At 43.5% G+C, this 26,869-nt stretch overlaps 1 protein-coding gene across 3 annotated transcripts in view; it reads right to left on the bottom strand.

The window, feature by feature from the left end:
* The window catches only part of SLC9A7 (solute carrier family 9 member A7), a 74,143-nt gene extending 47,907 nt beyond the window's left edge, over positions 1-26,236 (bottom strand). For all 3 annotated transcript variants that reach the window (XM_075737262.1, XM_075737255.1, XM_075737249.1), the window contains exon 1: positions 25,855-26,236. In XM_075737262.1, the coding sequence (XP_075593377.1) occupies positions 25,855-26,137 (283 nt within the window). In that variant the 5' untranslated portion in view covers positions 26,138-26,236. The remainder of the gene's footprint in view (positions 1-25,854) is intronic.
* Between the last annotated feature and the right edge of the window lie 633 nt (positions 26,237-26,869).

Raw genomic sequence — 26,869 nt, 5'->3', positions numbered from 1 at the left:
TACATCTATCTCAGCACACCTTTGGGTTCAAAGCCCCCACAAGAGCTGTTAACTACAGATAAGCCTGTTTTCTTGCTATGAGGAGCTCTGCATCCCAGCCTCAGGCCTTTGCTCATTTGAAGGATATTTAAAATGATGGATGTGCGTGGAGGCCTTCATCCAAAACAACATTTCTGGGAGCTTCTGATTAGGACAGGGGCCCAAGCAAAGTCTTCGGAAGAAAAGAACAGGAAGAACTTTGAGCAAGGTGAATGAAGTAAAATCTGCCTCAGAAATGTTTTCAGTTCGCTCAAGGAGAATTTCCCAGTACTTCTCTCTTCCCAAAGGTCTTTTTGCACCAAGCCCCATCTATTTACTAACACCACAACCTCCTACCAGTAGAACAGACAAAGGTTTCGAGTTGATGGAATTTTCAAGGAAATCTTTTTTGCTAAGGCAAGCCCCACAGTCTGTAGCTGTGGGCAGAAGACCAACTGGCACTTGTAAACAAGATGGTTTGTGGCTTACAAGGAAATGCACCGACCCAAAAGACAGAAATAGCAGCAAGATGACAACTCCGGCTTTCTGTGATCATTATGTTTAACCATAGAAGTCTTGTTATTGCAACATGTAGATGCACAGTCTCAACAGAACAGCTATCCCATTCCATAGGGGCAACCTGCCGCTTACGGCTGTCTCCCAAAGCCAAGCTGAAGAGCCCCATTTCCCCTTTCTGAGTCACTGCTCTGAACACGGGCACTTCGGTGGCTGTGGCCTTCCCACAAACACACCCCAATTCTCAATCCCATTCTACAGCTGTTTAACCCACTGAAACAGCTACTCTGACATCCATCACACTTTACATGCTAGGAACCAAAGGGAAAAAAAAAAAAAAGCCAGGAAGTACTCTAGGACCTTATGGACAGCTGAACAGAGGATCAAAGAAATCAACTATTACTCGCACAAGATTGCCTTTTCTGTTTTCATATATAGTGTAAAATTTAAGCAGTTGTTTTATTACTACCTGCAGAAGCCAGGCAAATGACTGCTGCCACAGCCTGCAGTGCATGAGCAGTTTTGTGACACTTCTGTCTTCCTTAATGATTCCCATGAGCTAGAGAGGAAGAAAAAGATTAGGCTTTGAGCTGCAACAAGAAAAGGCAGCAAAAAACTCAGCCTGCTCACAAGCATCACATTGTCCAGAGGTCCCACAGCTGCAACTCCCAACCTCCCACATAGCCCATTACCACCCTTCTTCCCTCCTAAACTGGTACAAGCTTCACCTTACTCCAGCCAAACTCACCCTACAGTTCCCAGTCACAACCTTCTTGCTCTATCCCCACTACAGACTGATGTCTCCTGCCTGCTCCTGACAGATCTCATGTGCTAATCTGGCCCAATGTTTTTGCCATAACTTCCAGCCTTTTTAGCATCAGTGGTGCCAGCATGGTGCCCGAGCAATCATATCTGCTTCGGCTCTCCTCTGCACCCCACCTCAACTCTAACCCCAGCACGTCTCGCTAGTGGCACAGATGTGGTTGGGAACCTATCATTTCATGTCCCCTCCTAGTCCAAAGGTGCCAGCTGAGCGCCAGTAAGATCAGATTTATTAGAGGTAAAGAGCAGCCAGTTCCCGCTACATGGAATAATCTGACCCGCTGACATCCAGGGCAGCTACTGACACCACAGGGGCTTGGTGTGAGACCCCTTGGCAGGACAGAGAAAGGTAAGGAGTAACACATCCTTCCAAAGGCTGATCTGATTTGCATGAGCAGAACCACTGCACACCACATGAGCTTGCTCGTCATAGCCATTTTAAGTGCATAGAACTATTTATTTACACGGTCTTTTGGCCATTCATTCCTCTCCCTTGCATGTACTCTCAAACAAATACAACCTCAAGAACAAACATAAGAGGTTCTCAGATTGAACTAGCAGGTTTTCCCACACAAACTGTTTCAACACAACAGCTCCCAGCCCCACACTAAAAATCTTGGCTTTGGTCATATGCAAAATAATCACTATAAAGCAATTCTTGCATCCCAAGGTAGGCGGGTATCCTTTCAGAAAGATACCAAGCCAAAAGAAGGATCTTTATTTCACTTGCTCCATGCCACTGCACTTTCAGGCTTGCTTCAGATACACATCACCAAAATATCCTCCAAAGTTCCTTAAGCTGTTTCTCATGACGTAATTTTTTATCAATAGAAGGGGTTAAATATGTCTAACTAGTTCAGTTGAAAATTGCTTATGTCAACATGCTTTCAAAAGAATTAACTGCATATGGTATGTATAAAAACCTGGGAACTCAGAAACATGAACAACTCCCACTTCCCAGTAAACCAGAGGACAGGAGATGGACTTACACACACACAAGGTAGCACAGAGTAAGCAGGCCATGAAACCAAGCACTGCTGCTCACCATATACATCCTTTACCATTTTTGCATACACAAGTTTAAGAAATCAGCCACCCTACTGCTCAGATGTAACCTTCAGGGCCTTTTCTTTTTACTTTTCCATTTAGATTTTTCAAGTGAAACACAGCATCAGCTAATTCTGGCTTTACTTCACTTTCACTTCTCCAAAGATATTCTTTTCTTAGACTAAGAAAATGCTTGACGGAGTAAGACAAGTGCCAGTGACAACAACATGCAGTAGGATATAATGCATTTTGTCTAGCTTACAACTGCCATCCCAAACCACAAAAAAAGTACCTCATTTAACAGCAATGTGGCTGTTGGGGGTCTGGTATCAGATAATACAAAAAAAAAACCCAAAAACCCCGAAACAAAGTGTTGGTTTGTGTAGGTAACAGGTTACCCCACCCTGCACTTAAGTGCTGATACAAGCTACATCTGTCAACATTGCTCATCAAGAGAGCGATACCCTCGGAGAACATGTAAAAACAAAAAGTTTGTTGTAAACATTTGCAAGTTACACACTAGTACTATTACTTTTGGACAATATGGTTAAGAGATGGATGATTAGCTAGACACTTGCAAATACACCTCTCGAAACTTTAAATAGTACTTACTTACTCAGGATTTGTTACCGTATGGATTTGCAGGTTAAACGGCAGTGTGCGTGCACTTACTAATACCCTTAGAGCACACAAGCTAGATTGGTACCTAATACATAAAGACCGCAGATTTACTTCAATGGAGATAAATTATATAGGGCAACTCATTGCAACCTTCTATTTTGCTTCCGTTGAGTTTAGTTTTGGTACCACCACTCCGTATACCTTGACATTTAGGAAGGCCACCAGGATACATGAATGACTCTTGCCCAGAGCCGGCAGGAAACACAGCTGTCATCTCATCCCCTTCCAAGCAGCCAAGCTTACAAGCTATGATGAGAAACCAGTCAGAGCCTAGGCTTGCCTGTTCCTCCCATTACCATTCCAAGCCAGAAGGTAAATAAATAACTTTTCTTTCATCCCACTGCTCGAGGCTTCCAGCCCAACAGAGCATTTTCAGTCCAACATACTCTCTACATCCCAGAAGCTACGTTTTAATACGTCTCAAAGTATTAGAGTTGAGTTCATTTACACCCCATAGGCAGATGCTGGATCTCCTTTGTGCAATTCATGTTAAAAAAAGTCACAGAAGTGCTATAAATGAAGTCCATGTTTTGTGGACACTGAAAGTCACTGGTGCACTTGAAGAAGAGAGTTCTGATTTAACGATTTGCCTCTTAAAAGCCGTTAGTGGTTTGCAAGAGCTCCCACACATTTCTCTTTCAGGTTGTTCATCAAGATGGGTGGGGAAAACAGAACAGTAATTAACTGCAAGCAAAACAAATTACAGTATTGAAGTATAAGCACCGCCTTAAGACTGACAAATGAATCTAATACTAAAGTTCAAGCTCAAGTTCAAACTCTAAAGACACATTAGGAGAAAAATGAGATGTTCTTACAAAGCATTTGCAACATGCATACGTAACTGAAGAGAAAAAGAAAAGATCAAAATTTGACTCAAGCTTCCAGGGGAAAAAAGGAAAAAAAACCCATCACCTTTTTTTTTTTTCCCCTTTGACATTAGCTCAAAGTTACTTGCTAAAACCACTTTTGAGATCTAAAAAAAAGCCACTTCTGTGGTTTTGAAAACTGAAAAGTGTTTTGGAAGGGTTCTAGAAAACTCCCAAACCACAAAACTGAGAGCAGTCCTTTTCAATTTCAGTTATGCAGCTTCTTACACAAAAATAATTCACAGTGTTATGTTTAGCATGGATTTCCTTGGTGAAATATGGCAATGTAATGACAAATACTTTTAATAATTTGTGTGTGACTTTCTACTGGCTTTTGCAGAAAAAAAAGTCAGATTCTTTGGTTAGGTTGCCCAAAACCCAGAAAAGACAACTTTTTCAACAGCAGCCTCCAACTCAAGTGGCCAAATTTGGGGTACATGGTGCAGAGGATGAACACTTCCTGCTACTGCAAGTAAGTCTAACTGGTGGGAACTTACAGTCAGCAATCCTGAAAATTGACTCCTGTGTATCCAAAGACAAAACAAGAACTCAAATTAGAAGTGTGGAAATGAAAGAGGCCTTATGTTCACAGTTGCTGCCTAAAACAGTTTACTCAGACTGTATTTCCCTGACATTCCCCATGACCTTTGGCAGGAGAAAAAAAAAAGTTTGTCTTCATGGAGCAGCCCCATCTGCTCGTTTCCAGCACACCAGCAGACCTCTATCCACAGCTTTGTTGCCATTTCACCGACGGATGTGGGTTGCACCTCTCACGCATCTTCTGCACATTCAACCACCAGCTCCCTCTGGAAAATTCTCAGCGCCAGTGAGACGCTCAGCATCAAGTGGACAACCAGAACACACAGGCTGTGGCCGTGCCTGCATAAGCGGCCTCTGCCAAGTCACTTACCTCTTAATATTCACCAACTTTAGACTTGCAGTAGGTCCCACTGATCAGGAGCAAACCCAAGGCCTTGCTGTGCTATATAAAGTATTCTTTCTGCAAACTGCTTAAAAGTTTAATATGACAAGAGTATGGAGGCGTAAAATTGCTGATTATTGCTTTACCCTCCTTGCGTTGCAAGCACACCTCTGAAATTAAAGAGTCTGGCAAGAACTCCAACAAAGGCACAAGGTGGTTTTTAAAAGAACTGCTCTCACTCCAGAGGCGTTTTTTAAAAGAACTGCTCTCACTCCAGAGATTGCAGAGTATCAGGCTTATTAAATATTAAGGCCAGACAAATTGCAGAGATGTCAACAAGACTCAAGACTTTGTAATCCAACACTGACAGACCAAGCAGTCTCTATGGTATGGTTTGCTGCAGATTTTGCAAGACACACTTACATGAAAATAATTTGGGATTTTTTTTCAGACAAAGAACAGAAAACATTTGTCAGAACAACATTTCAGTTTCATTTTCTGAGGAAATGTCTCAAAAGCAAGGCAAGTTCTGTCAAATCAAATTTGTAGGAGTTATTTTGGTAGGCTTAAGTCATATCCTTATTAATATCTGTGCTTTAAACTAAATTAGCTGTAAAAGCTTAACTAAAAACCTCCATAAACTTTTTTTTAAAGGAGGATTAAAAAAAAAAAGAATAAAAAAGTTATTGTAGCAAGAAAAGACTTTACATTGAAGCTGTTAATACAATCACTTACTACACTAGAAAGAAAAATCTGAAGCATGGGTGAGGTACACAACAGGAAGATGGTGATGTATTTTCTTAGAATTGACATAAGCACAGCACAGGTCGGTCTAGTACACTGCTGAAGCATGACAGTCATTGCTTCTGCAGTTTCCAAAAGACCTGGTGAAATATCCTGGGAGTCCACATGACCATGAGCTATAGTAATATTGGACAGAGTTATTTGATTTTCTGTACCAGAAGTAGTGTGGAAACTAGTTTACACAAATGTACTATACAAGCCTGTTCCTTCAGTACAATCTATCAAAATGATCTCGTAGGAACATTAAAAAAAAAAAAAAATCTGTGACATTAATATAGCAATACAAATCCAGTCAGACAGATAACAGCTGGGCAACTGATGACTACAGAAGTGCAATATTCAGTTAACAACTTCTATCAGCAATTATCACAGTTGTCCTCATGTCAGGGAATGCAGTCGCACCAATTCCCATCAAACCAGGGAACATGCATACATTAGCAGAGATCTGCATAAAACACATTGCAGTGCACTCAAGTCTACTACTAGTGAATATCCTAAAGATGGCAACTGCATGCAAAATTATTTCACTGAAAATCTGAAGAAAACAATATTCAAAATACACGGCTAGATGGATTATATAGCACCATGTCTCCATCAAGGGAAAAATCTCTTCCCCCCTTCTAAAGATATATAATCTCAAACAGCTATTTTCAAGCTCTTAGTTTGCTATTCAAAAGCTCTTTATGCAAGATTTGTCATTAGTAACAAACTGTCACTAGCAAAATAGCATTCAGGAAAGGTTCTCTCTAACTACAGACGCTTTCAAAAAGCACTACTAACATTTGCCACTTCAGCAGATGTCTGAAAGTCACTGGGTTTATTTGCTGGCCCAACCAAAATATCCAAAGTGCCCAACTCCACAGTGAAAACTCAGAGGCAAGAAAACCTTCTTCAGATCAGAATACTAATAGTGTGCAGTACATGAACATTCACACAAGTTACATATTTATATGATATGAACAGGTGTTATATTTGGTTTATGTAGTTGCTAAACCAACTAGTACCAATGGAACTGGAAGCCCCAGTCAGTCTCAGTAAACACGTCTGTTCTGATCTGCAGTCAGTGCCAGGCACACTAGGTACCCATACCCTGCAAAACACTGTACCAAACAATGTCATTTTAATTCTTCATTTTAAATGACATTGTACTAGCTTTCTAATGGTTTAGCTGTTTAAAGTATTGCTCCTAGTTGAACCAGATTGTTCTATTGAGCAAACTGGTAATGTGAGATGTTAGCTGCTCTGGTACTGGAGCATTGCAACGTGCTGCATGCTACGTAAGAGCACAGCAACAGCCCAGTGACCATTTACTCCCGATTAATGCTGTATTTGGAAGAAACTAGTATCACTGAGGATAGAACTGCTAAAGTGCTTTATCAGAACACCATGGAAAAAAACCTTGCAATTACTATCACCCACCACAACACAGGCAAAGTAGAATCTGAAGGCACGCGACTCTTGGTCACAGTACTGTTTATATTTGCGAACACAGGGAACATTTCAGACTCCAGAATCAACTCCGATCTTCAGCCAGTACAGCAAGGTCTTCCTTCTCCAGTCCTCCTGGCACAACACAACACAGCATCCCACTCAGAATTGCAAGCACCTTTTTGATAAGGCTTGTCTGATGAAACAAGAAAAGCTAGCAACGGAAAGTAGAATTAAAATCTAAAGTGACAAGCTTTTAGTGAGAAATAAACAAATCAGTCACGCTTAAGAAGAGATACACTAATACATCACATGTTGTCTTAGAATACACTCTCTCCGAGTACTCTACTGTGCTTTTAATAAAATGAGTTTGTTACCCAAAGCTAACATTTTTTGCCAGTCCAAATACTTCACAATATACTGAAAAACTGAACAAATGCCCAGGACAATCCATCCATTCATGGCCACTGGAGTTCATCATTCCTACTTATTCTCCATCCTTCGCAGATGCAGTAATCCTTATGAATGCAGGCTTTCTTTAGATTGTAAAGAATGGCAATAGGGCCATAATGAAAATCCATCCAAAGGAAATCCAAGCTTTCAGAGCACGCACTGAAGATGTGCTGATCTGTACAACAGTCAGCTAGAAAATGTACATACTTCTCAAAACAAAACAGGAAAACAGTGGAAATTGAGTCAAAAAGGGTTTATGAAGCACAACATCATTCAGATGCTGTATTTCAAAAGCTGCAAAGTGCTTCTGTGTAAAGTTGTTTCGCAGCACCCTCCCTCCCAAATACACAGAAAGACTAGCTTTCCACACTCCTCTGTATAGGGATCAATAACTCAGAGAAAGAAGGAATAACAAAATTAAACAGCATTTCAGCATATCCGCAACCTCTCTTACGGGCACTGTGGAGCATTCTGCTGCTTCTGTACAAGAAGTATGTTCATGTCAGCTCCTGACAATGATACATTCTGAAGCTCTGGCAGTTAAAGTAGCTCTTGAGAAAAGAAAAATTACTGCTGTGATGTGGTCATGGTTTAACTCCAGCCGGCAACTGATCACCACCCAGGCGCTCACTTGCTCCCTTCTGGTGGGATGGGGGAGAGAATTGGAAGGGTAAAAGTGAGACAACTCGTGGGTTGAGACAAAGACAGTCAAATAATTGAAATACAGTGATAACAACAGCAAACCATAATGAAAAGGAAAATAACAAAAAGATAGAGAAATAAACCCCAAGTAAGACAAGTGATGCAAATGAAAAACAATTGCTCAACACTAACCAACTGATGCCCAGCCTCTTCCCGAGCAGTGGCCCCCTGACCAGCTTTCCCCCTAGTTTATAGACTGAGTGTGACATCATATGGTATGGAATATCCCTTTGGCCAGTTTGGGTCAGTTGTCCTGGCCGTGTCCCCTCCCAGCTTCTTGTGCACCCCTAGCTTTCTCGCTGGCAGGGCAGTACAAGAAGCTGGAAAAGTCCTTGACTGCTTGGCAACAACTAAAACATCAGTGTGTTATCAGCATTATTCTCATCCTAAATCCAAAACACAGCGCTATACCAGCTGCTAGGAAGAAAATTAACACTATCCCTGCCAAAACCAGGACAGATGCCAATTCATGCCAAGGACCTCGAGAGAATTACTGCTTCAGCAACCCTTCCTTCAGTAGCAGGCAAACCAGTTGCACAATGCTTTTGTAATAACCCAATGTGAATAAAAAATTGCCTCCCAAATTCTGAAAATAGGTTACACAATACATAATGCATCCCAGTAAATACACATGCATTGCTTTTTTTTTTTTTTTGGCAAGGCTCTTAACAAGCTGTATCAATTTGAGTAAGAGGACTTGTTATGAAATATAAGCAGGTTAAGCAAGAATAAATGGAAGATCAAATTGGATAACCGCTCCTTACAGTAAAGTGTTACCTAGCTATTAGACCTACAGGCATACAGAATCAGTTTTGGGATCTGAGCTAATTATCATAAAGGAAGCAAATAGACTATTTAGCCTATCATTTTCTTCTGGCATAAGTAACTGTAATATTTCACAAGGAATAGCAGAACTTTGAGGACGAGTACAGCATTATCACGGTTATCATAACTTTTCAGCTTGGGAGATCCAGATGGGTGCAGGAGAAAGCATTGCCTTCTGAATTGTTAGAATAGCAAAACAGACAAAAGGTGTGTCCAGTTACTTATGCTAAATGCTGACAGACTGAACTGCCAGATGATTGGGAAAACACTCAGACTGCAGTCAGCCAAGTTTTAAATCACAAACGTAACAATAAATAAAAATTGGCAGATAATATCATTAAATATACAAAATCTGCATATTCAAAAACCAGCATAATGACTTGGCACTACTTAAAAATTTGCTTTGAGCACTGGGTTCAGCTTTGGTTACTCTCTGAGCAAAAGATCATCTTTTCCAGCAGTCTAAGTGGAAGATTTATCACTAAATTCAACTGAAAGTTAACAAGGTGTGCCACAATCCTCCTGTCACAACAGTAACTAAAAATCTTGCACCAAATCACACAGAAATATAGGACTTAGCAGAACTTACAAGATGAGTAATGCACACAGTGTCCAATACTGAGACACTCATGGCAAACACCAAAAAGCCCAGGAAACCCCTCTGTTAACTATTTTACCAATACTCAGACACCTATTAAAAAAAAAGAAAAGAAAAGAAAAAAAAATCAGCTCTCCTTATAACCATTGGCTAGAAAAAAAGGCACAAGGAGTCACTCACACACCTCCGTGCCAGCTTAGACTCAGCAATGGGGAAGGGGCGCTCCAGCTCCCACACGCTCTCTAGCACTCGCGCTTCTCCCATAAGGGATATGGCAGCCTGCTTGGCACGGCTGCTATAAAGCCAAAATCATGGACATGTTACAGACACGAAGTCAGATTGTGTTTAATTTGGGCCCTGTACGATCATTACAGGAGCAAAGAGCACGTACAGCACTGACTGCATCAGAGTGGAGGGTTCTGCTTTTCCCTGAAAGAAGAGATGATGCTGGTGGAAGTCACTGAGTAAGGACAGAACCACAACTCATGATCCGCATTCAGCACTGAGTTTCCTGAGCAATCTTGAGCAAACCTTTCCTGTTGCAAATTCACATTCAGTACTATTTTCCATCTTTATGAGGCAAATATTAAGGATTTCCATGCTTGGATGCTAATATGGTATTTCATGGATTTCATGCACTTTTTTTTTTTTTCCATCCCATGTAAATAGGTCTAAAGCATAGTGAGAATTGGATCCCAGGCTGATAAGCAGCAGTGGCACAACCATCCCCCGGCTCCCTGCTATTATACCATCCCTTCAGGTGTGCTAGGTGTGCCAAGCAAGTAGGAGTATGAAGAAAAAAAAGCAGCAGCGTAAACAGGTGACTAAAAACATTTTTACGGGCTGAGGAATATAGTAGTGGTGGTTCAGAGACTGTGCAACTGACACTGACTTCTGAGAACATATCCCACATAGCTCAACAGCCTAACACCACCCACAGCCAGAAGCCCCATCCCCAGTTCATTTCCTGAGGGAAAGCATTCTTTTTCAGAATTTCCTATTTATCATAGACTTATAGAATGGTTTGGGTTGGAAGGTACCTCAAAGGGTTCCAACCCCCCTGCCATGGGCAGGGACACCCTCCACTAGACCAGGTTGCCCAAAGCCCCATCCAACCTGGCCTTGAACACTTCCAGGGAGGGGGCATCCACAGCTTCTCTGGGCTGTGACCCACAGACTACATAGAAAGGACTGCCAAACAGCACACAAATATAGCAATGAAAAGCCTAGACCAGTAACCAGAATACTTTTCTTCCTTGCAGAAAACCTTCTACTTTTCCCAGCCATTTATCACTCCTTAAAAAAAAAAAAAAAAAAAGGCCTTCAGACACTTCTGTCTTCCCATAGTCAGTCTCAGCCCACTTCAATAACCCTAACTGAATCTCACGCGTTCTTCTTGGCTAAATCTCCCTCTGCAGATAAAGCTCAGTCAAGCATTCCTCCTTGGAGTACCTGTTGCCCCAGCAATTTGTTCTGCAACTTCTTCCTGACAGGTTAGGTGACTTCAGTACTGGCTGATCTCCTGCTCACTGAAGCTTACAACAAAACTGCTTGATCCTCAAGTACATCAAACCCTAGGTCATAGATATTTTTTCCTGGTCAACACAGCCACTTGTCTAGCACAATGTCCTGCAAAGGTGACATCCCAGTAGTACCCCCAAGTCCACAGAACTTGGTCAGTTCAAGTTACAGCACAAAAGTGAGCTTTTTTCCAGACATTTTAAAAATAGGATATTGTTTTCAATTTAATTTTCCTTAACTTTGAAGCCCAGTATTATGGAATGGACCTCTGGCAAACAGCTGCTAACAGCAATCAGTAAGGTCTTGCCAATCCATTTTAACAGTCCCAGAACACCCTCCTGGTCGCACCAGCCCCACCACCTGTGAATCATATAAAATCCCTGCCTGCTCAGGAACTTCCCGTAAATCCATATGCATCAACAACCTGCTCTTTGACGTTTCCCAATCAGTAAGGCAAATACAATGTAACAGATAAATTACTTATAGTAAGAATTGTCAAATTCTAGGGGTACACCTAGTGATTACTTAGGGCAATCAGATTGCCGTTGATCATCCATTTATTTCATAGACCTTTTATGTTCTCCACACAATATACACTCAGTTTATGTTTCAGGACAACAGAAAGAGGGCACCTAAGCTTCTCTAGTTGTCAAGGTTTTCTGGTGTCATTAGAAAAAAAACCCAAAACACTTCCACACGTAAAATTGTAAATTTTCTATATTACATCAAATGCAAAGAAATACTGTTTCAAATCAAGTAAAGCATCAGAAAAGTGCCTTCATGTTGAGATAGAGAGTATTACACAAGAACAGGCTAGCCGGGAAAGCGAGCAATACAACTCTGAGGCATGCATGTTGTATGTGGGTGCACACACGTGGGTCAGAAATGTGACCAGTTCAAGGATCTCAGTGTCCAGAAAACACCATGCAGATATTGCATCATTTAGATCCTGGCACTTTGCCACCATTGCAACAGCTGCCAACTTTTGTTCTTAAGCATTGCCCTTTTCTACAATCAAGGGTTCTGAAGATCTCAGATTAGATTCACTAAAAGACTATTTTTTACAAATTCGTTATAATCTAGTGTTACAAATTGAGTTAGTTTCCTCACTGGCCATTCCAAGAAAATTCTCTAACAGAGCACTGGTAGTAGATATTCGTCAGTGGTGTCCAAGTTTTCTTTCTATGGCTGAGCAACCTGTACTTTGTCCATAAGTCAAACTTTAAGCGTTCTTTGGAAGTCCAAGTACTGAAAAGTAGGCCTTGCTTTTGATACAGCCTATTACCAAGTTAAATAATGTTAGTTTAATTCTTGTTACAATTAAATATTCCTAGAGCCAGTGGCATCTTTACCTTTCACTTTGCAAAAGCACTAATTCATATGGCATTAATTAAAAAAAATCTAAAACAATACCCAGGAGGACAGCTGAGAACACAGCAACAAAGCAAGAGAGGGTCAAGGAAAAGAGTTACTTATAACACAAACAGCAGAAGTTTAATCTGAACACAATTCTTCTCCCAGGCCTTGAGAATCAAAACTTCAAAGGAGTCAATGTCGCAATGAAAGCCTGGACTGTAGCTGTGCAGAGAGATAGGAATTAATATCTTACATATATGGTACCTAGAAAGAACCTGCACAGTTTTAACAGCTCACAGGTGAAGACAAGGTACAGATCATTTCAGCAGTGCTTGGGGAACTAGCGTGAGAAATGGAGAAGACTGTGGTAAAAGGAGGTGAGGAAAAAAAAAAAAAAAAAAAAGACAAGTTATTTCAGCCATTCTGAGCTTGAGCCAATTCCCATACATTCCCAAGAGGCAGGGAAGGGAAGTGAGCAAAGATTTTTAGTTTAGACTGGAGAGCGGGAAATAGGTCTGATACATGGAGGAGGAATCCATGTTGTTGGCTAATCCACGTTGATAAGCTATTGGATGCACCTTGGGGAGAAGTGGAGAAGCGACAAGGAAAGAGTTTTAGGTGATTCCCACAAAAAAGCAGGCAGGCAGAATAAGTATAGTACTTCTTCCAGAAGAGCTAAAAGACAAGACCAGAAAAGAATAGTCAAGCCCACAGGAACCATTGGAGGGCAAGATTTATATGTATCCATGTCAGCACCTCACGTATGAAGAAAGAAAAGGGAAAGGAGGCTACCAAGATCCATATAGACATCATTCTCCAAATTTTTTGGGAGCCCCTGTTTTCTCTGGGAGCTGCAGTAGAGGTAGCACCTAATGCAGAAAAGCAACTTGTTTTCAGTTAGCAGAGATGAAAAGACAACCTATGACTTTGGCAGTAAGCGTAGCAAACCAAATGCTTCAGAGGCGATTTTTGGTTGTGTTTGTCTGGTTTTGGTTTTAAGAAAACAACTATAAGTTTAAGTAGTACCTAAAAGATTGAGTCCCTGATGGAAGCTTGAACAGGCTAAGAAAAAAGTGTTCATAAACATGAAGTAAGTTGTGCTTACATCTCCTGCCCCAACCTTCCAGTCTTTAGAAGAGGGGCTCTTTCAAACGTACACACGTGTAATGCAGTTTCCCCTATCCTTAATTAGGATTGGCAAAACACTTATGTATCTGACATTATAAGCGCCTGATGCAACGAGAAGATTAGGTATTTGTGTCTGAAGTACAGAGAACAAGAAATATAACTGTCCTATGTTTTACATTTTGGAAGAGATCCCAAAACCATTAGGGTCAAAAACTGAAAGTGTTGAAATAAATACACTCAAGCATTTGCCAGTAAGAGCAATAAACTCTTTTTATGGTTCCCTGAGGCTAATATATGGGCATAATCAAGTATTAGGTATCACCAAGATATCTGTGTTGACGTTTCTCTGTTTCATGCAGGCACACATAAAAAATGAGTATGCTGCAATTACATTTAGCTACTGCAGCTCAACAAGCAGGTCACCATTAGGAAACCACTCACTAGCTCTTCAGTCATGCAGTGCTGACAAAAAGATTAATTTTATGTTCATGAATCTCTGTAAAAGATCATTAGGAGAATGGTCATCCACTGGATTTTTTGGAAGCCCAAGAAGTCTATGTGTGCTCTAAGGAGGCTCCTTCTCTCCAAGAGAGAGATTTGGGAGTAGCAAACTCCCTGAGAACTTGGTAAGTGAGAACTTCAGAGAAAAATTAAACCTGGTACAGAAACACAATCTTTCCATTCAAGCTCCTGAAGTCTGAATTATGTGTCTGCAGCTGAGCAGGTAAACACATTGCTCTAACACATGTGATCATGGTTCGAAAAAAAGGTAGAAGTTTCTAGAGATAAAAATCTACTTAATAAACAAAATATCTGCCAAATTAGATATACTGCTGTGCAGAGATGAAAACTAATAACGGTTAAGCTGAAACATCGTACTGGCACTCAGTTGCCCATATGAAAATCTATTCCAGAGTTAAGACTATCTCACTCACACCATCATGTCTTCTAAATACTCACCTCCTCCTGAGAACGATTCACTGTAAATAGTGTCTGGTGGGAATACGTTCCCTGCAAGACACTAATATTGCAGATAGGTATGACAAAACTGTACCTTTTATGCTGTGCAGCAGTCACGACTGCCAAAGTATAAAGCTTCAAGACAAGCTAAACAAGCAGAAGTGCCCGCTTTAATTCTGTGAGCCAGGAATGGACGCTACAGTCAACCTTGCCAGACATGTCTGTGGAAGGTCACATACAGTCACTCTCCCCTGCTCTTAACATACAACATTACATAATATTGAACTAGAATATCACAGGTAACCCAGGAGGAACGATCAGGTGGCATTGCCACAACAGCAATAAGACTTTACACAAGTTTTCTTCCTCAGTGCTTATTCCTATGTTTTCCAGCTGCTGGAGAACCGCAGCATAGCTGATGATCCCAACTCCATGCACTGCTTCGCATCTCCTCTGATTGCCACTTCCACCTCAGGTGGCATATCCCTCCCAAGTAGCCAAGGAGATCCCTACAGGTGCAGTTCAAACCCCTTTATTGAGCATTGAGTTCAACTTCTAAAGGTTACTTACATAGCAAAGCTAAAAGCCAGCTGGACTAAATTGGTATTTCAGGCCAAGAATAACAAGTTTAAATACGGTATCTACTGGCAAACACAAATAAAGCATGAATTGTTGCTCAACCACTTTAGGTTATCAACTTCATTGCTCATACACAGACAAGCAAATACAGTATCAATTAGGTAGAACCTAGCTAGGTCTTTGATGATTGCCGTTATATGAAAAAGCCAACCCAGATCACTTTCAAACATGCCCAGGTGAAGCCTCTACTTCTCCAAATGCATTAAAAAAAAAAATACTTCATAGTGCATTAAAGTAGAGTTCGTAATTCACCTACAAAACCAGCCAGATCCTAAGACTGCAAGTAACAGTGATGGGGAGTGTAAATACATGATCTCCAGCCTCAGCAGAGTTTTGGATGGGGAAAGTGTCCAACTCCATAGCAAGTGACTTGTATGTTCAGCAAAGGCTGTAAAGCAAGTTCTCTAGCTTCAGGAGAGGATGGGTTCTGGGGCTAAACACTGCAGTTCACTCACTATGGAGGGAATTTAAGGAAGAACAGTCAAGCTGCCTCATGGATAAGGCAACTATTCCCAGGAGAAAGGCCATTACGCAATCAGTAGGCATAATGAAGACTGACAAGAAGGAAAGAACAAATAGGAAGGATCATGCAGCAGTAAAACATCAGCAGAGATGTATATGACACTTTAAATGCAGGTCCCCTTTCACTGCTGAAGGACTTGATATCAAGTGCTAAGAAGCGCGGGGGGAAATAATAATTTCTCAGAATTGGTGTGGAAACAGATAGTATCCATTCCAATGGATTCAAAGAGTATAAATCAAAAGCTAGTCATATATTGTGTCCCACAAGGATTTTTAAACTATCATCAGTTACAACATCTTTCTATTAGTATCTCATATTCAAAGCAATGGCAGAGGTTAACAGTAGTTTTCATATTTAATCCAATTCTTGAATTAATAGGATAGCATCCAAGTCTCGGAAGCAATGACTACGCTCCCAGTGTGCTGGCACTGATCCTGACCACAGCATGCCCTGCTGCGGAGCCCACACAGGGGACACCAAAACACATGAGCAGCTTTCTCTTCAGCTAGCTGCTAATGGTGAGAGTCACAGGAACATCCACACACAGCCAGCATGTTGAAGACTCATCTTATGTACAGACAAGTTAATTGCATTTTAGAATACATTTATACTGTGCTCCTTTGTTTCCATCCTTTTTTTGTTAAGAATAGTCCCTCAACTTCATAATGAAAGAGCAGGAGAACAAGTCAAAAAGCACCCACTTAAAAAAAAAAAATGCCCTCAGTACTAATTTTTTTTTAAGCATAAGTGAGAAGACAACTATTGAGAGGCATGGCATCCAGAATAAGCACACCACTTTAAATAAACATTTCCACAAAGCCAGCACTCATTACATGCACTTCAAAGTTTGCGCCAGGTATTTCAGTGGCCTCCAGCTGCCTTTAAAACCATTTCCTACAGACCTGTTTCAACGAGGCAGGGAGGGGCATTTTGAAAAAGACCACAAGCAGAGAGAACAGCAGTTATGGAGAAGCAGCCCAGACTACAGCAGACCTGCAAGCCCCGCCAGCGTGGATGTACAGGCAGGATCCTCAGCGGTGGCAGAGCTGCCCAGGCCAGCAGTACAGCCAAGCCCACGGACACCTCCTGGCAGCAGTGCTGCACCTACTACGGCTTTGCCAGGACAGACCTACCAGGCAGGGGGGTGATCTTTTTCCATGCATCACTCACACATACAGCTGTATCAAGACAAATGCAGAGCTTAAACCCAGCCTTTGAAAATGAACGTGAAATACTGATGCCAGGAAGAAAACACAGAAACCACGCGCCTCCCCCGGCTAAAAGCACAGTTCATCGCCTCTACTCGAATTGAGGGGGAGCCTTCAACTATTTCTCCCTCATAAAAAAAAAAAACAACCCAAACAACAAAACAAAACAAACCCAGCTTCTTCCATCACAGCTTTCAAGGGCCTTTAGGCGCTTCTAAAGTAAAGTGAATTGTCTGATTTAAGGGTATGGAAAAAAAACCCAACCAGTTTTATACCATTTCTCTTTTCTCCCTTCACACTCGGTTAATTGCAGGCTGAAGTGCTTTTTAATAGGGGAGAAAAAAGCAGTGTGTTTGAGCTAAATTACCCATCTCTAGTAGACATAGAAAAGATCTGATCTGCTGAGAACAACTGTGTATTTTTTACAACACTAGTGAAAACCCCTTCAAGATAAATACCCTTCTAAAAAAAAATAATTGCTTGTATTACATCTTTTCAATATAGACACCACTTAGTCTGAAGCAGGGCGAGAAAGGCTATATTCAGTATTAAATGGGGATAAAGCATTAATCTTGAGTCACAAATAAGGACTGTTAAAAAAAAAAAAAAGAGAGAAAAGAAAAGTCTACAAGCTGGTATTTCTGGCTGTCAGAGTGGAAACAACAGCCTTGAGTTAAATACTGAGGCTGTCTCCTGAATGCACAGGGACAGTTCAGCAGCTCAGTGCTGGACTCTCAGCAGTCAGCATGTGAGCAAGGAAAAAGCATCCACGGTACGCAGCACCTGTTAAAGGGCTAGATAGGAACTGCAAAATATTTTTACTTCTGCCCCCTAACAGGCCAAGATACATATAGTTCAGGACTGCAGGAGGTGTCCTATGACACACCATAGCTTTGAGGCTGACTACTTTTTCTTCTTTATTTTTTAATGATGGCTGACCTGTGGTTCCTGCTTCAGATTTGTGGTTTCTAGATCAGTAGGGGGGTAGACACTGCCACCTCTACCTAATGGAGAGAATGGTTGTTCAGATAGCAGGGGATGGGGGTGGAAATATCTCCCTACCAGAATCAAAGGAAAGGTTTCACCCAACCCTAAGATGTTGTCTTGAACTACTCTATGGAGTAGGTTGGTAAGGAGAGGCCAACTTTCAGAAGGAAGGATAGGGGAAAAAGGGCTACCAAGGGCCCACAAAGTGAGGTTCATGGGGACAGATGACACAAGCGGGAGCATAACTAGCTGAATGATGTTCACTTTTCTGTCACAGGGAATCGAGCCTTCCCATCACCCCTTCCAGAGCTATCTAGGTGCACTGTGGGAAGCCATCCCAGCTTGGAGGCAGGGTCAGTCCCCTGAGAAGGGAGAGTTTGGGCACCAGGGAGTCAGAGGCAAGGCTTGCGCCTGTTTCCAGTTGTGCCAGCTTTGCTGACAGTAGGAGCTGGGAGCGCACACAGCAGAAGTCTTTAGAGTTTCCATCTCTGTTAGTAAGCCCAGGACATGCAATAGTTTACAAAGGCGTTTCACAGGTTGCACTCCTCCACCTAAATGCTGCCCAGGACTGGTTGTACAGATGAACCAGAGGCACTTCCAAAAGCACTCTGCTCTGTGGCTAATTGCTTGGAGTGAAGGGGACTTCAGTATCAAGATGCTCTAGACCTTCTATAGCACAGAAAGTAAGAAATGCATGTAAAAGACACACTGCAAGGGAAGGCACAGCTAGAATTACTTTAGTCCAGCACAACGTTTTGGTTTTTTTAAATTAAATATTGGAAAGAACAATATCTGAATTGTTCATTTTGTTTTGCATAAGCCATAAGTCAATGCAATATTGTGAAACCCAGAGATAAGATTATGCGCCAGTTGCTACATAGATTTTTCTTAACATCACCAAGAAAATGCTCCCTATTACCCTTCTATGATCATCCATAAAACCAAGGCCTAACTTACCAAAGGGAAAGGAAGCTGCTGAAAGCCTGATTTGTCCCATCCACCTTCTCCCCAAAACATACAGAGCCTCAGTTACTGAGCACCGAGATGGGGACACCATCAGCACCCAAGAAGCAGCTTTGGGCACCTTGTAGGATTTGACAGCTTTTACACATTCCCTCACTGTCCCCTTTTCACTCTTCTCCCTTGCACCAAGAGCAGAAGCTACTGCAGCAGCTGCAGACGCTCCCCATCTACAGAGGAGCTCAGTCCTTGTGTTGTTTTAGAGAGATTCTTTAGAGGACCTGTTTAGAGTCATATTTCTATTGCAAGGTAGCAAAGAAAAATCAGAAATGATTGCAAAAAAAAAAGAAATCTTCTGAAGTGGACTAAGGAAATCCTCAGGCTCCTACAGGGCCCAGACAAGAACAACAGTAATGCATAATGCGCTGCGGAACCACCTCACTGTCTGATTACAAGTTTATGCACCAGAGATCAGTTTACCTACCCTCAGTTCAGCACGCTCCTATCAACAGGACCAGTCATTGAGCAGGCACACGTGCGAGCTCTGTGATATTGCAGAACTGACATCTGTTTGCGATGACTTTCTCATTCAGATGAGAATTACAGTATATGCAAAGGAACACCTTCCCCTTCAGCCTCCAACTGGTTCCTATAACCGTGTGGTGTTGCTGGGCAGTACTAGCTTTAACAGCCAATTATGTCACCAAAGGCTTCCTCACTGTCCTGGTTTCAGCTGAGAGGGTTGATTTTCTTCATGGTAGCTAGCAGGGGGCTATGTTTTGGATTTGTGCTGGAAGCAGTGTTGATAATACAGAGATGTTTTTGTTATATGGACCTATTGTTGAGCAGCACTTACACAGAGCCAAGGCCTGTTCTGCTTCTCGCACTGCCCTGCCAGCGGGATGGCTGGGGGTGCACAAGAAGTTGGGAGGAGACACAGACAGGACAGGTGACCCCAACTGACCAAAGGGATATTCCATACCATATGATGTCATGCTCAGTTTATAAGAGGCTTGGGGAAGAGGAGGGACTGAGCGGGAGAAGCGGCATTCGGAGTGATGGTGTTTGTCTTCCCAAGTCACCGTTATGTGTGACAGAGCCCTGCTTTCCTGGGGATGGCTGAACCCCTGCCTGCCCATGGGAAGTGGTGAATGAATTCCTTGTCTTGCTTTGCTTGTGCACACGTCTTTTGCTTTACCTATTAAACTGTCTTTATCTCAACCCACGAGTTTTCTCACTTTTGCTCTTCCAATTCTCTCCCCCATCCCGATGCGGGGGAGCGAGCGAGCAGCTGCGTGGTGCTCAGCTGCCGGCTGGGGCTAAACCACGATGCTCGTGTAGAGGAAATCCAGGGTTGCCATTTCTCTCTTTGGCTCATGCTGGAGATCGGAAGGGTATTCTGATGCTGATTTGATAGAACATCTCATGAAGCTTAAGTTAACAAACGTAAAAATGAACTAATTTATCTTAATTGCTATTAAAACCACTGCTCTCCCTCAAAAAAAATCCCAAACCACCACAGAAAAACCCCAAAAACCTCTCACACAAAAATCACTGCTCTGAGGACTACAGCTGAATTGTACTCTAAAGACATTTCAGAAACATTAGCAATTTATAAGCTAGCTACACCATCTGAAGAGCAAATCAGAAATACAGGCAGGCTAATAACAGAGATACAGTGTTTCTTCTAAAATCTCTCACAAGATAAAATAAGTTCCATCCACTTGCAGGCCACAAAGCAAGCTTACAGACAAGATTTGCAACACAATTAAAATGGTCTGAGCAGCCAACGAATTGAGCAAGACTCACTTTTAAAGCCTGTAACAAAGTGATTCAAAAGAATACCCAGGAAGAACAAGCAGGTTGCCAGAGAAAGGATAGTGTTCTCAAAACTGGATGCTCAGAGTTAAGCCTTCTAACACTAGATTTAGAAGCATATGGGAAAGTAGCTTATTAAATACCAACACCGCCATTATTTTGATGGCCGTGGAGATGCATTAGGTCATCTCTAGCATGTCTAGAGACTAGAATGGTAACAGAGAGCACTGCAGCCAGATAAGCTAAAAATAGGCCTTTCCTGTATCTGTGAATACAGGAACTTAGTCTGATACAATATATTTCAGAACCAATCTGATATTTTTATCCTGAACATTTACCTCTTATCTCTCATTTTTGATCCACAAAAGGTAATAGAAGTTTTATATGCCTCTTCACATATTGTTTTTCTTTCTCTATACTCATGTTCAGTTTTGCTTTTAGTTTTACCCATAGCACTAGCTGTGTGGCCCCCAGGCAGTTCCAGAACAACTCTGCAGTCAAGAAGGTACCTGGTAGGACTGACACCTATGCTGGTATGTGGCTTGCCAGTTACCCAAATTATCACTTATGAAAAGGGACAAACTAATTGCCTAATGGGAGTGATATCACTGGATCTGCTGAGACACACCTACATATCCAGACAGCTGCTAAAGAGCAGAGAGCTGGGGAGCCACCATCACTTCCCATCCTTAAGCTCTTCCTTGAGCTTTCAAGGTGTACGGACCATGTCCTGTGGGTCCCTACCACCTGGGGATGCTCCTCCATGCCATACACAGTTGAACTTCTTCAGGAAAAACACAGCTCAGAATGTTTTACCCTTGGTACTTGGACCAGCGCAAAGAAAGCAAGCATCATGATGACTATCATAAGATGGTACACATGTGTCAGCAAAGTCTCAATTCCTTAATTGTTCTGTTGTGTGTTGTTCATTGGTTTTTGTTGGTTTGTTTGGTTGGTTTTTAATTGCTCCATAATGACTTGCATTAGTAATATTGTTGCTGGAGCAGCTGCAGAATGTTTGCCCCATGCAAGTATACAACTTCCATAGAGCAACACCCTTGTTACAGTTTCAGGACCAGAATTCAATGTATTTAGCACTTTATAAGCCAAAAGCATCTAGTGGAATGACCTGCGGATACTCACAATGCGATGGCATGGTGCATAATCAATTCAAATCAGCATTGTGCCTGAACCTACAGCTTTAGGTGCAAAGTATTTTATGACATTCAAAAAAGGTAGGTCCCTTCCTCTTTCACATACACAATTGTCAGATCTAGCATACGCAGCTGAGGTCTGTAACTTTCATATTGCTTCATCAAAATGATGAGCTTCATCAAAAATAAGATTTTAAGTTGCACATCACAAAAAAAATGCAGCACTAAGTCATTAAACACTCATGTAAACTTAATGTTATTTCATATCTTAAATATATTTCTCTGGAAACACCTGTTAACACATCAGAATAATAGAGACAGACCAGCAGCGACTGTTTGTTGAAGGGACAAGGACAACACAGGAAATAAGAAACCTGGAAAGACAACATAATGATTTTAATGACTTTTTAATGTTCAACTGAAGCAGCTAGCATGATGAAGTTATATAAAACACAGGAAACCTGGACACGGCAGCAGCCTTTGTTCTGTTGAGGACTGGGTAATTAGACCACCACACCGAAACGGTCAGACATGACAGATGCCTCCCATTCAATGGGCAGCAGAGAACATGCTACTCAAAGTCTGGAAGAAATGCAAACTTTGGCAGCACCAGCAGTACTTGGACCACTGGTCTTTTTAGCAGGGTAAACCCATACTACCTTTAACAGAAACATGATCAAATTAACAGCAGAGTCATCATGAAAGTAGAACAGGATGTGCTCATATCTGGATTCTCAGAAAGAGATAAGTTAACATTCAGAAGTGTTAGTTAAAGCTCTGGTTGGAGGCAGTTTGTCCGCTCACCGTTTCAAGCCAGTGTCACGCTACTCAATGCTTACTGCGCTCAAGGAAAGAAGTCTCATTGCACGTTACTGTAAATTAACATGGCTAGATAAGAAAAAAAGAAGTCCAGCTCCATCACCTCTTCTTAAACAATGAAAGAAGCAAATAGTCATCAAGATCTCCAGTTCTAAATGACTCAGGTAAAATGTGTATTTGATCCAATAATACCATCCCAAGATTCATCACTTTGAAACCAACTGTTTAGGGGTGGGGTGGGAGGGCTGTGGGGGTTTAGGTGCAAGAAGCCAGTTTTTCTAGGTCATTGTTTTCACAATAAAAATTAATTGGCATGGAAGTGCTAGCTTACTTCTGTAAACGAAAAGCCACTTACTCAGGTGGCATTGAAAACTGCTGTGATAGAAACACTTTGATTTTTCTGTTAGAAAAATTGAACGCAAATGTTACAAACGCGGTACACTTGAACATAAAACCATGTGAAAGTTACCTGGTGTGCAGAGTTTGAAGCCGACACCAATAACATTATGAAATACATCCTTATGAGAGCACCTAGATGCCCAGAACTGTTGCATGGTTTTAGGGCTACAAACTCTTTGGTTGAAATATTGCCTTACAATTTTGTGTTTAAGTTAGACTGATCAAATATATGCATTTTAAGTACTCACATAGTTTGAAAAAAAAATGTGTATCAGATACCAAGTTATCAGCAAAATGAAAACCCATCTCAGCTTAACTGCTATCCTTTAGGTGACAAAGAAGGAAGAGGAGAAACTCTAAAGCAGAAAGTACGGTTATTGGAAGTATAACAGACAGTTATGATGACACTTGCTATGTTGTTTTCTTTGCTCTGAAGGATGTCCACAAAACGCTTAAGTGAAGCCAGGCCTCAGCAGAGCTTCACTGGCATGAAGGCTAACCATGTTAGAAAGGAACTGAACTTGCTAGCACATTTCCTCGTGTGTTTGCCACAACATGGCAAGAGTCGGTTTGTTTGGGAGGGAGAAGACCATGTATTTTGGTATACTGAAGCAGCTAATTTAGAAGGTGAGTGTATTGAGGAATGATCTATGAAAACAAAGTGATTTAAGCGAGGGCACATGAAGAACATGCAATGGTTTGAGCCAATCATTCTTTCGGCAGCGGTGCCTGTGGGGCAGAAAGGGCTGCAGCGTAGCACCTTTCCTAATACACAATTTCAGCACTTGTACATCAAATTGGGAATCTAGGATCTATTTCATGGATCAGGAACTGGATATTAGAGTAAACTAATTTGAGTTTAATGAGAGGCAGAAATTCTCTAGTTGAACAATTTCTTACTTCCCACACAGCTCATCAAAATGAATACCCAAATGCCCTTGATGCCCTGGTACTTATATTGCATATATTAGCACTCCCACATACACAAGATTTCCACCATCTAAACTACTAAACTACCTACATCACAGAAACAGTCATAATCCATAAATGAGCTTTCTGAAGGTGACAACACCAGTGTAATATCTAAACAACATTTACAATACAACCTTATGCTGCCTCTTCCCATCAGCACATACACAGTTAATCTACCACCTCCTGAGCATTATTCAGCTGCTCAGCATTATCACGCTAGTGCATAACTTACTTATATGCCCAACTGTTTTGTCAGTTTTCAGCAACAAGCATATATGAAATACACAGCAATGCAGCAAAGAGATCAGTGACTAAGAGCAAACTGGGATGGTTTAAGAGAAGCACCAGCAGAGGAAAATTCCACTGCTTTGCAAGCAATCACGTAGCTCTCAAGAGCAGTAGTACTCATAGGGGAGGAAACGGTGCACTTTCCTCCTCCTTGTGAGTGCCGAATTTCTCATCTGTGGTTACCCTCGATACGCTTATCCCAACCAACACTGGGTAGGTGTTTCACACTGTTCAGCAGGAACAGATTCAGCACACGAAGGAGAAAAGAGCCCCTAGCGCTATGGCAGTAGCCAATCACCAGCAGACAAATCATTTTTTAAACGGATGGCTGCTCCTCATCGCAACTGTTTATGCTCCGCATAGCGAAATGCGCACGAAATACATTTGCGTGAGTTCGCAGAGGAAGGAGCAAGCACTCTGTGCCGTGGGCTCAGGCTCACCTGCGGACCTCTGCGCCAGCCAGTAATGGTACCAGCACAGAGCCCAGCTCCTCAGAATCATCCGCCCCACAGGCGCAGAGGAGAACACAGCTTCTGCTGAGGGATTGACTCTGCCTTTACTCAGATCCACCGGGGGAGAGGGGGGCTGGGGAGGACAAACTCGGCTCAGTACAGTCCTTATTCCACCAAGCGGGCTCAAGACAAGCAGTGGGCGCTGTCTAAGGTGTCTGGTGTCCCCGCAGTCAGTCGCTAACCAGCGAACTCAGGCCACGCGTGACAGCAGCACGCCAACAGGCAGTGAGCAAATCCCCGAGCATCAAAGTTTAAACACGCTCCTTTCCACACAGCGCGCACCGCAGCACGGTGAGAGCATTCGGATAACACTTCCCGAAGTCACGACTGCGATGACCTGCACGGCCCGGTACTCCGAATTGCCACAAGTACGGCCGGCAAGCTGCCTTTCTACAGCGGGGAGGGTTACTGAAACGCTGCGCCCTGACAGCGCAGCCACTCAGGCGCCAGGGCACGGTGGCAGGGCGCACCTTTGCGCAGGACACCGCTTTGCGGCCGCAAGGAAGGCAGCGGGGCCGTATCCCTCCCGCCTCTCTTTCTGCCCCCGGCCCAAGGAAAGGCGCCAGCGAAGGGAGGGGATCCAGGAGCACCGACGCTGACGGGCTTTGCCGCGGCGGGCTCCCTCTCCCCCCGGGGTGCGGCCTACCCCTGCGCCGCCGCCCGCCAGCCGTGAGGGGGGCGCGAGGCCGCAGCGGCGCTACCGCACGCCCGCACCTCGCCTCGCCTCTCCTCAGGCAGCGGGGGCGCGGCGACACGGCGGGGCGCGGCCAAGCACCGGGGCCAGCCGCCGCCTCCGGGCCACGGCCGGCACCTGCCGGGGGTGACAGCGGCCCTCAGAGAGCCGCCTGCCGGGGGGGGGGGAGTGGGGCTGAGGCACGGGCAGGCGGCGCTGGCCGAGACGCGGTGCCGGGGCCCCGGCGGGACTCACCGTAAATCATGGCCAGGCCGGTCTCGTGGAGGAAGCGGACGCGGCGGTGCTTGAAGAGCCAGATGGTGAGGATGGTGAGGGTGAGGAGCAGGATGAAGGTGAGGAGGCTCACGCTGTCCTGCCGGTGGCTCTCCTCCGCCTCCTTCTCGGTGGCGAGCTCCTCCATGGCGCTGCTGCTGCCGCTGCTGCTGCCGCTGCTGCTCCGCTCTGCCGCCCGCAGCCCGCCGGCTGCCAGCAGGAGAAGCGAGAGCACCGGCAGCCGGCAGCGCAGGGGCAGACCCATGGCTGCGGGCAGGCTGCTGCGGCTTCCCGTCCCACACCCGCGGCAGCGGCCCCCGGGCACTGCCCACCGCCCGGCCTGGCAGGGAGGGAGGGAGGGACAGGGGGAGGGAGCAGCTCCAGCACACAGGAACCCGCCCGCCGCCACCTCCCCCAGCCCCTTAAAGGCACAGCCACGCCGACAGCGGCCTCGGCTGGGGAGCGCTGGGGAGTTCTCCCTCCCCCGTGCCCGGCGGAGGTGAAGCGGTGAGAGCCACCCCGTCCCGCCGCGGGGCCCGTTTTTCTTGAGGAACCTCAGGTACGGCCCCGGCGGCGCGGGCAGCGCTGCGAGGTCTGTCCCGGCCCCGGCCCCGGCCCCGCTCTCCCCGCGTCGCACAGCAAGGCGGTGAGCAGCTGTTACACGGGTGCGGTAGTGAAAACCATCACCCTGGAGCCCGCTCTGCCCTTGTCCGGGACCGAGCTGGGCCAGGAGCTGATGGTCTCCGTGAGACCTGGAGGGGAATAAACGCCGGCACTAGTCGCTCTGGGTCTCTGGATTTGCAAAAGTTCTCCCAAAAGAGTATGAATATACTCACTCGAGTGTTTCCCCACGTGGGATTTTTTTTTTCTTTTTTTTTTTCTTTTCTTTTTTTTTTCTCCAGATACAGGAAAACTTACTAAATGCAAATTGCTAACTTAAGGGTTTCCATCCAAATACATCCTACTAGAGATTTGCTTCTAGGAAGCAAAACAATTG

Source organism: Balearica regulorum, chromosome 1 (genome assembly GCF_011004875.1).
Source record: "Balearica regulorum gibbericeps isolate bBalReg1 chromosome 1, bBalReg1.pri, whole genome shotgun sequence".
Taxonomy (NCBI): Eukaryota; Metazoa; Chordata; class Aves; order Gruiformes; family Gruidae; genus Balearica; species Balearica regulorum.
This window is presented reverse-complemented; position numbering and strand designations above follow the sequence as displayed.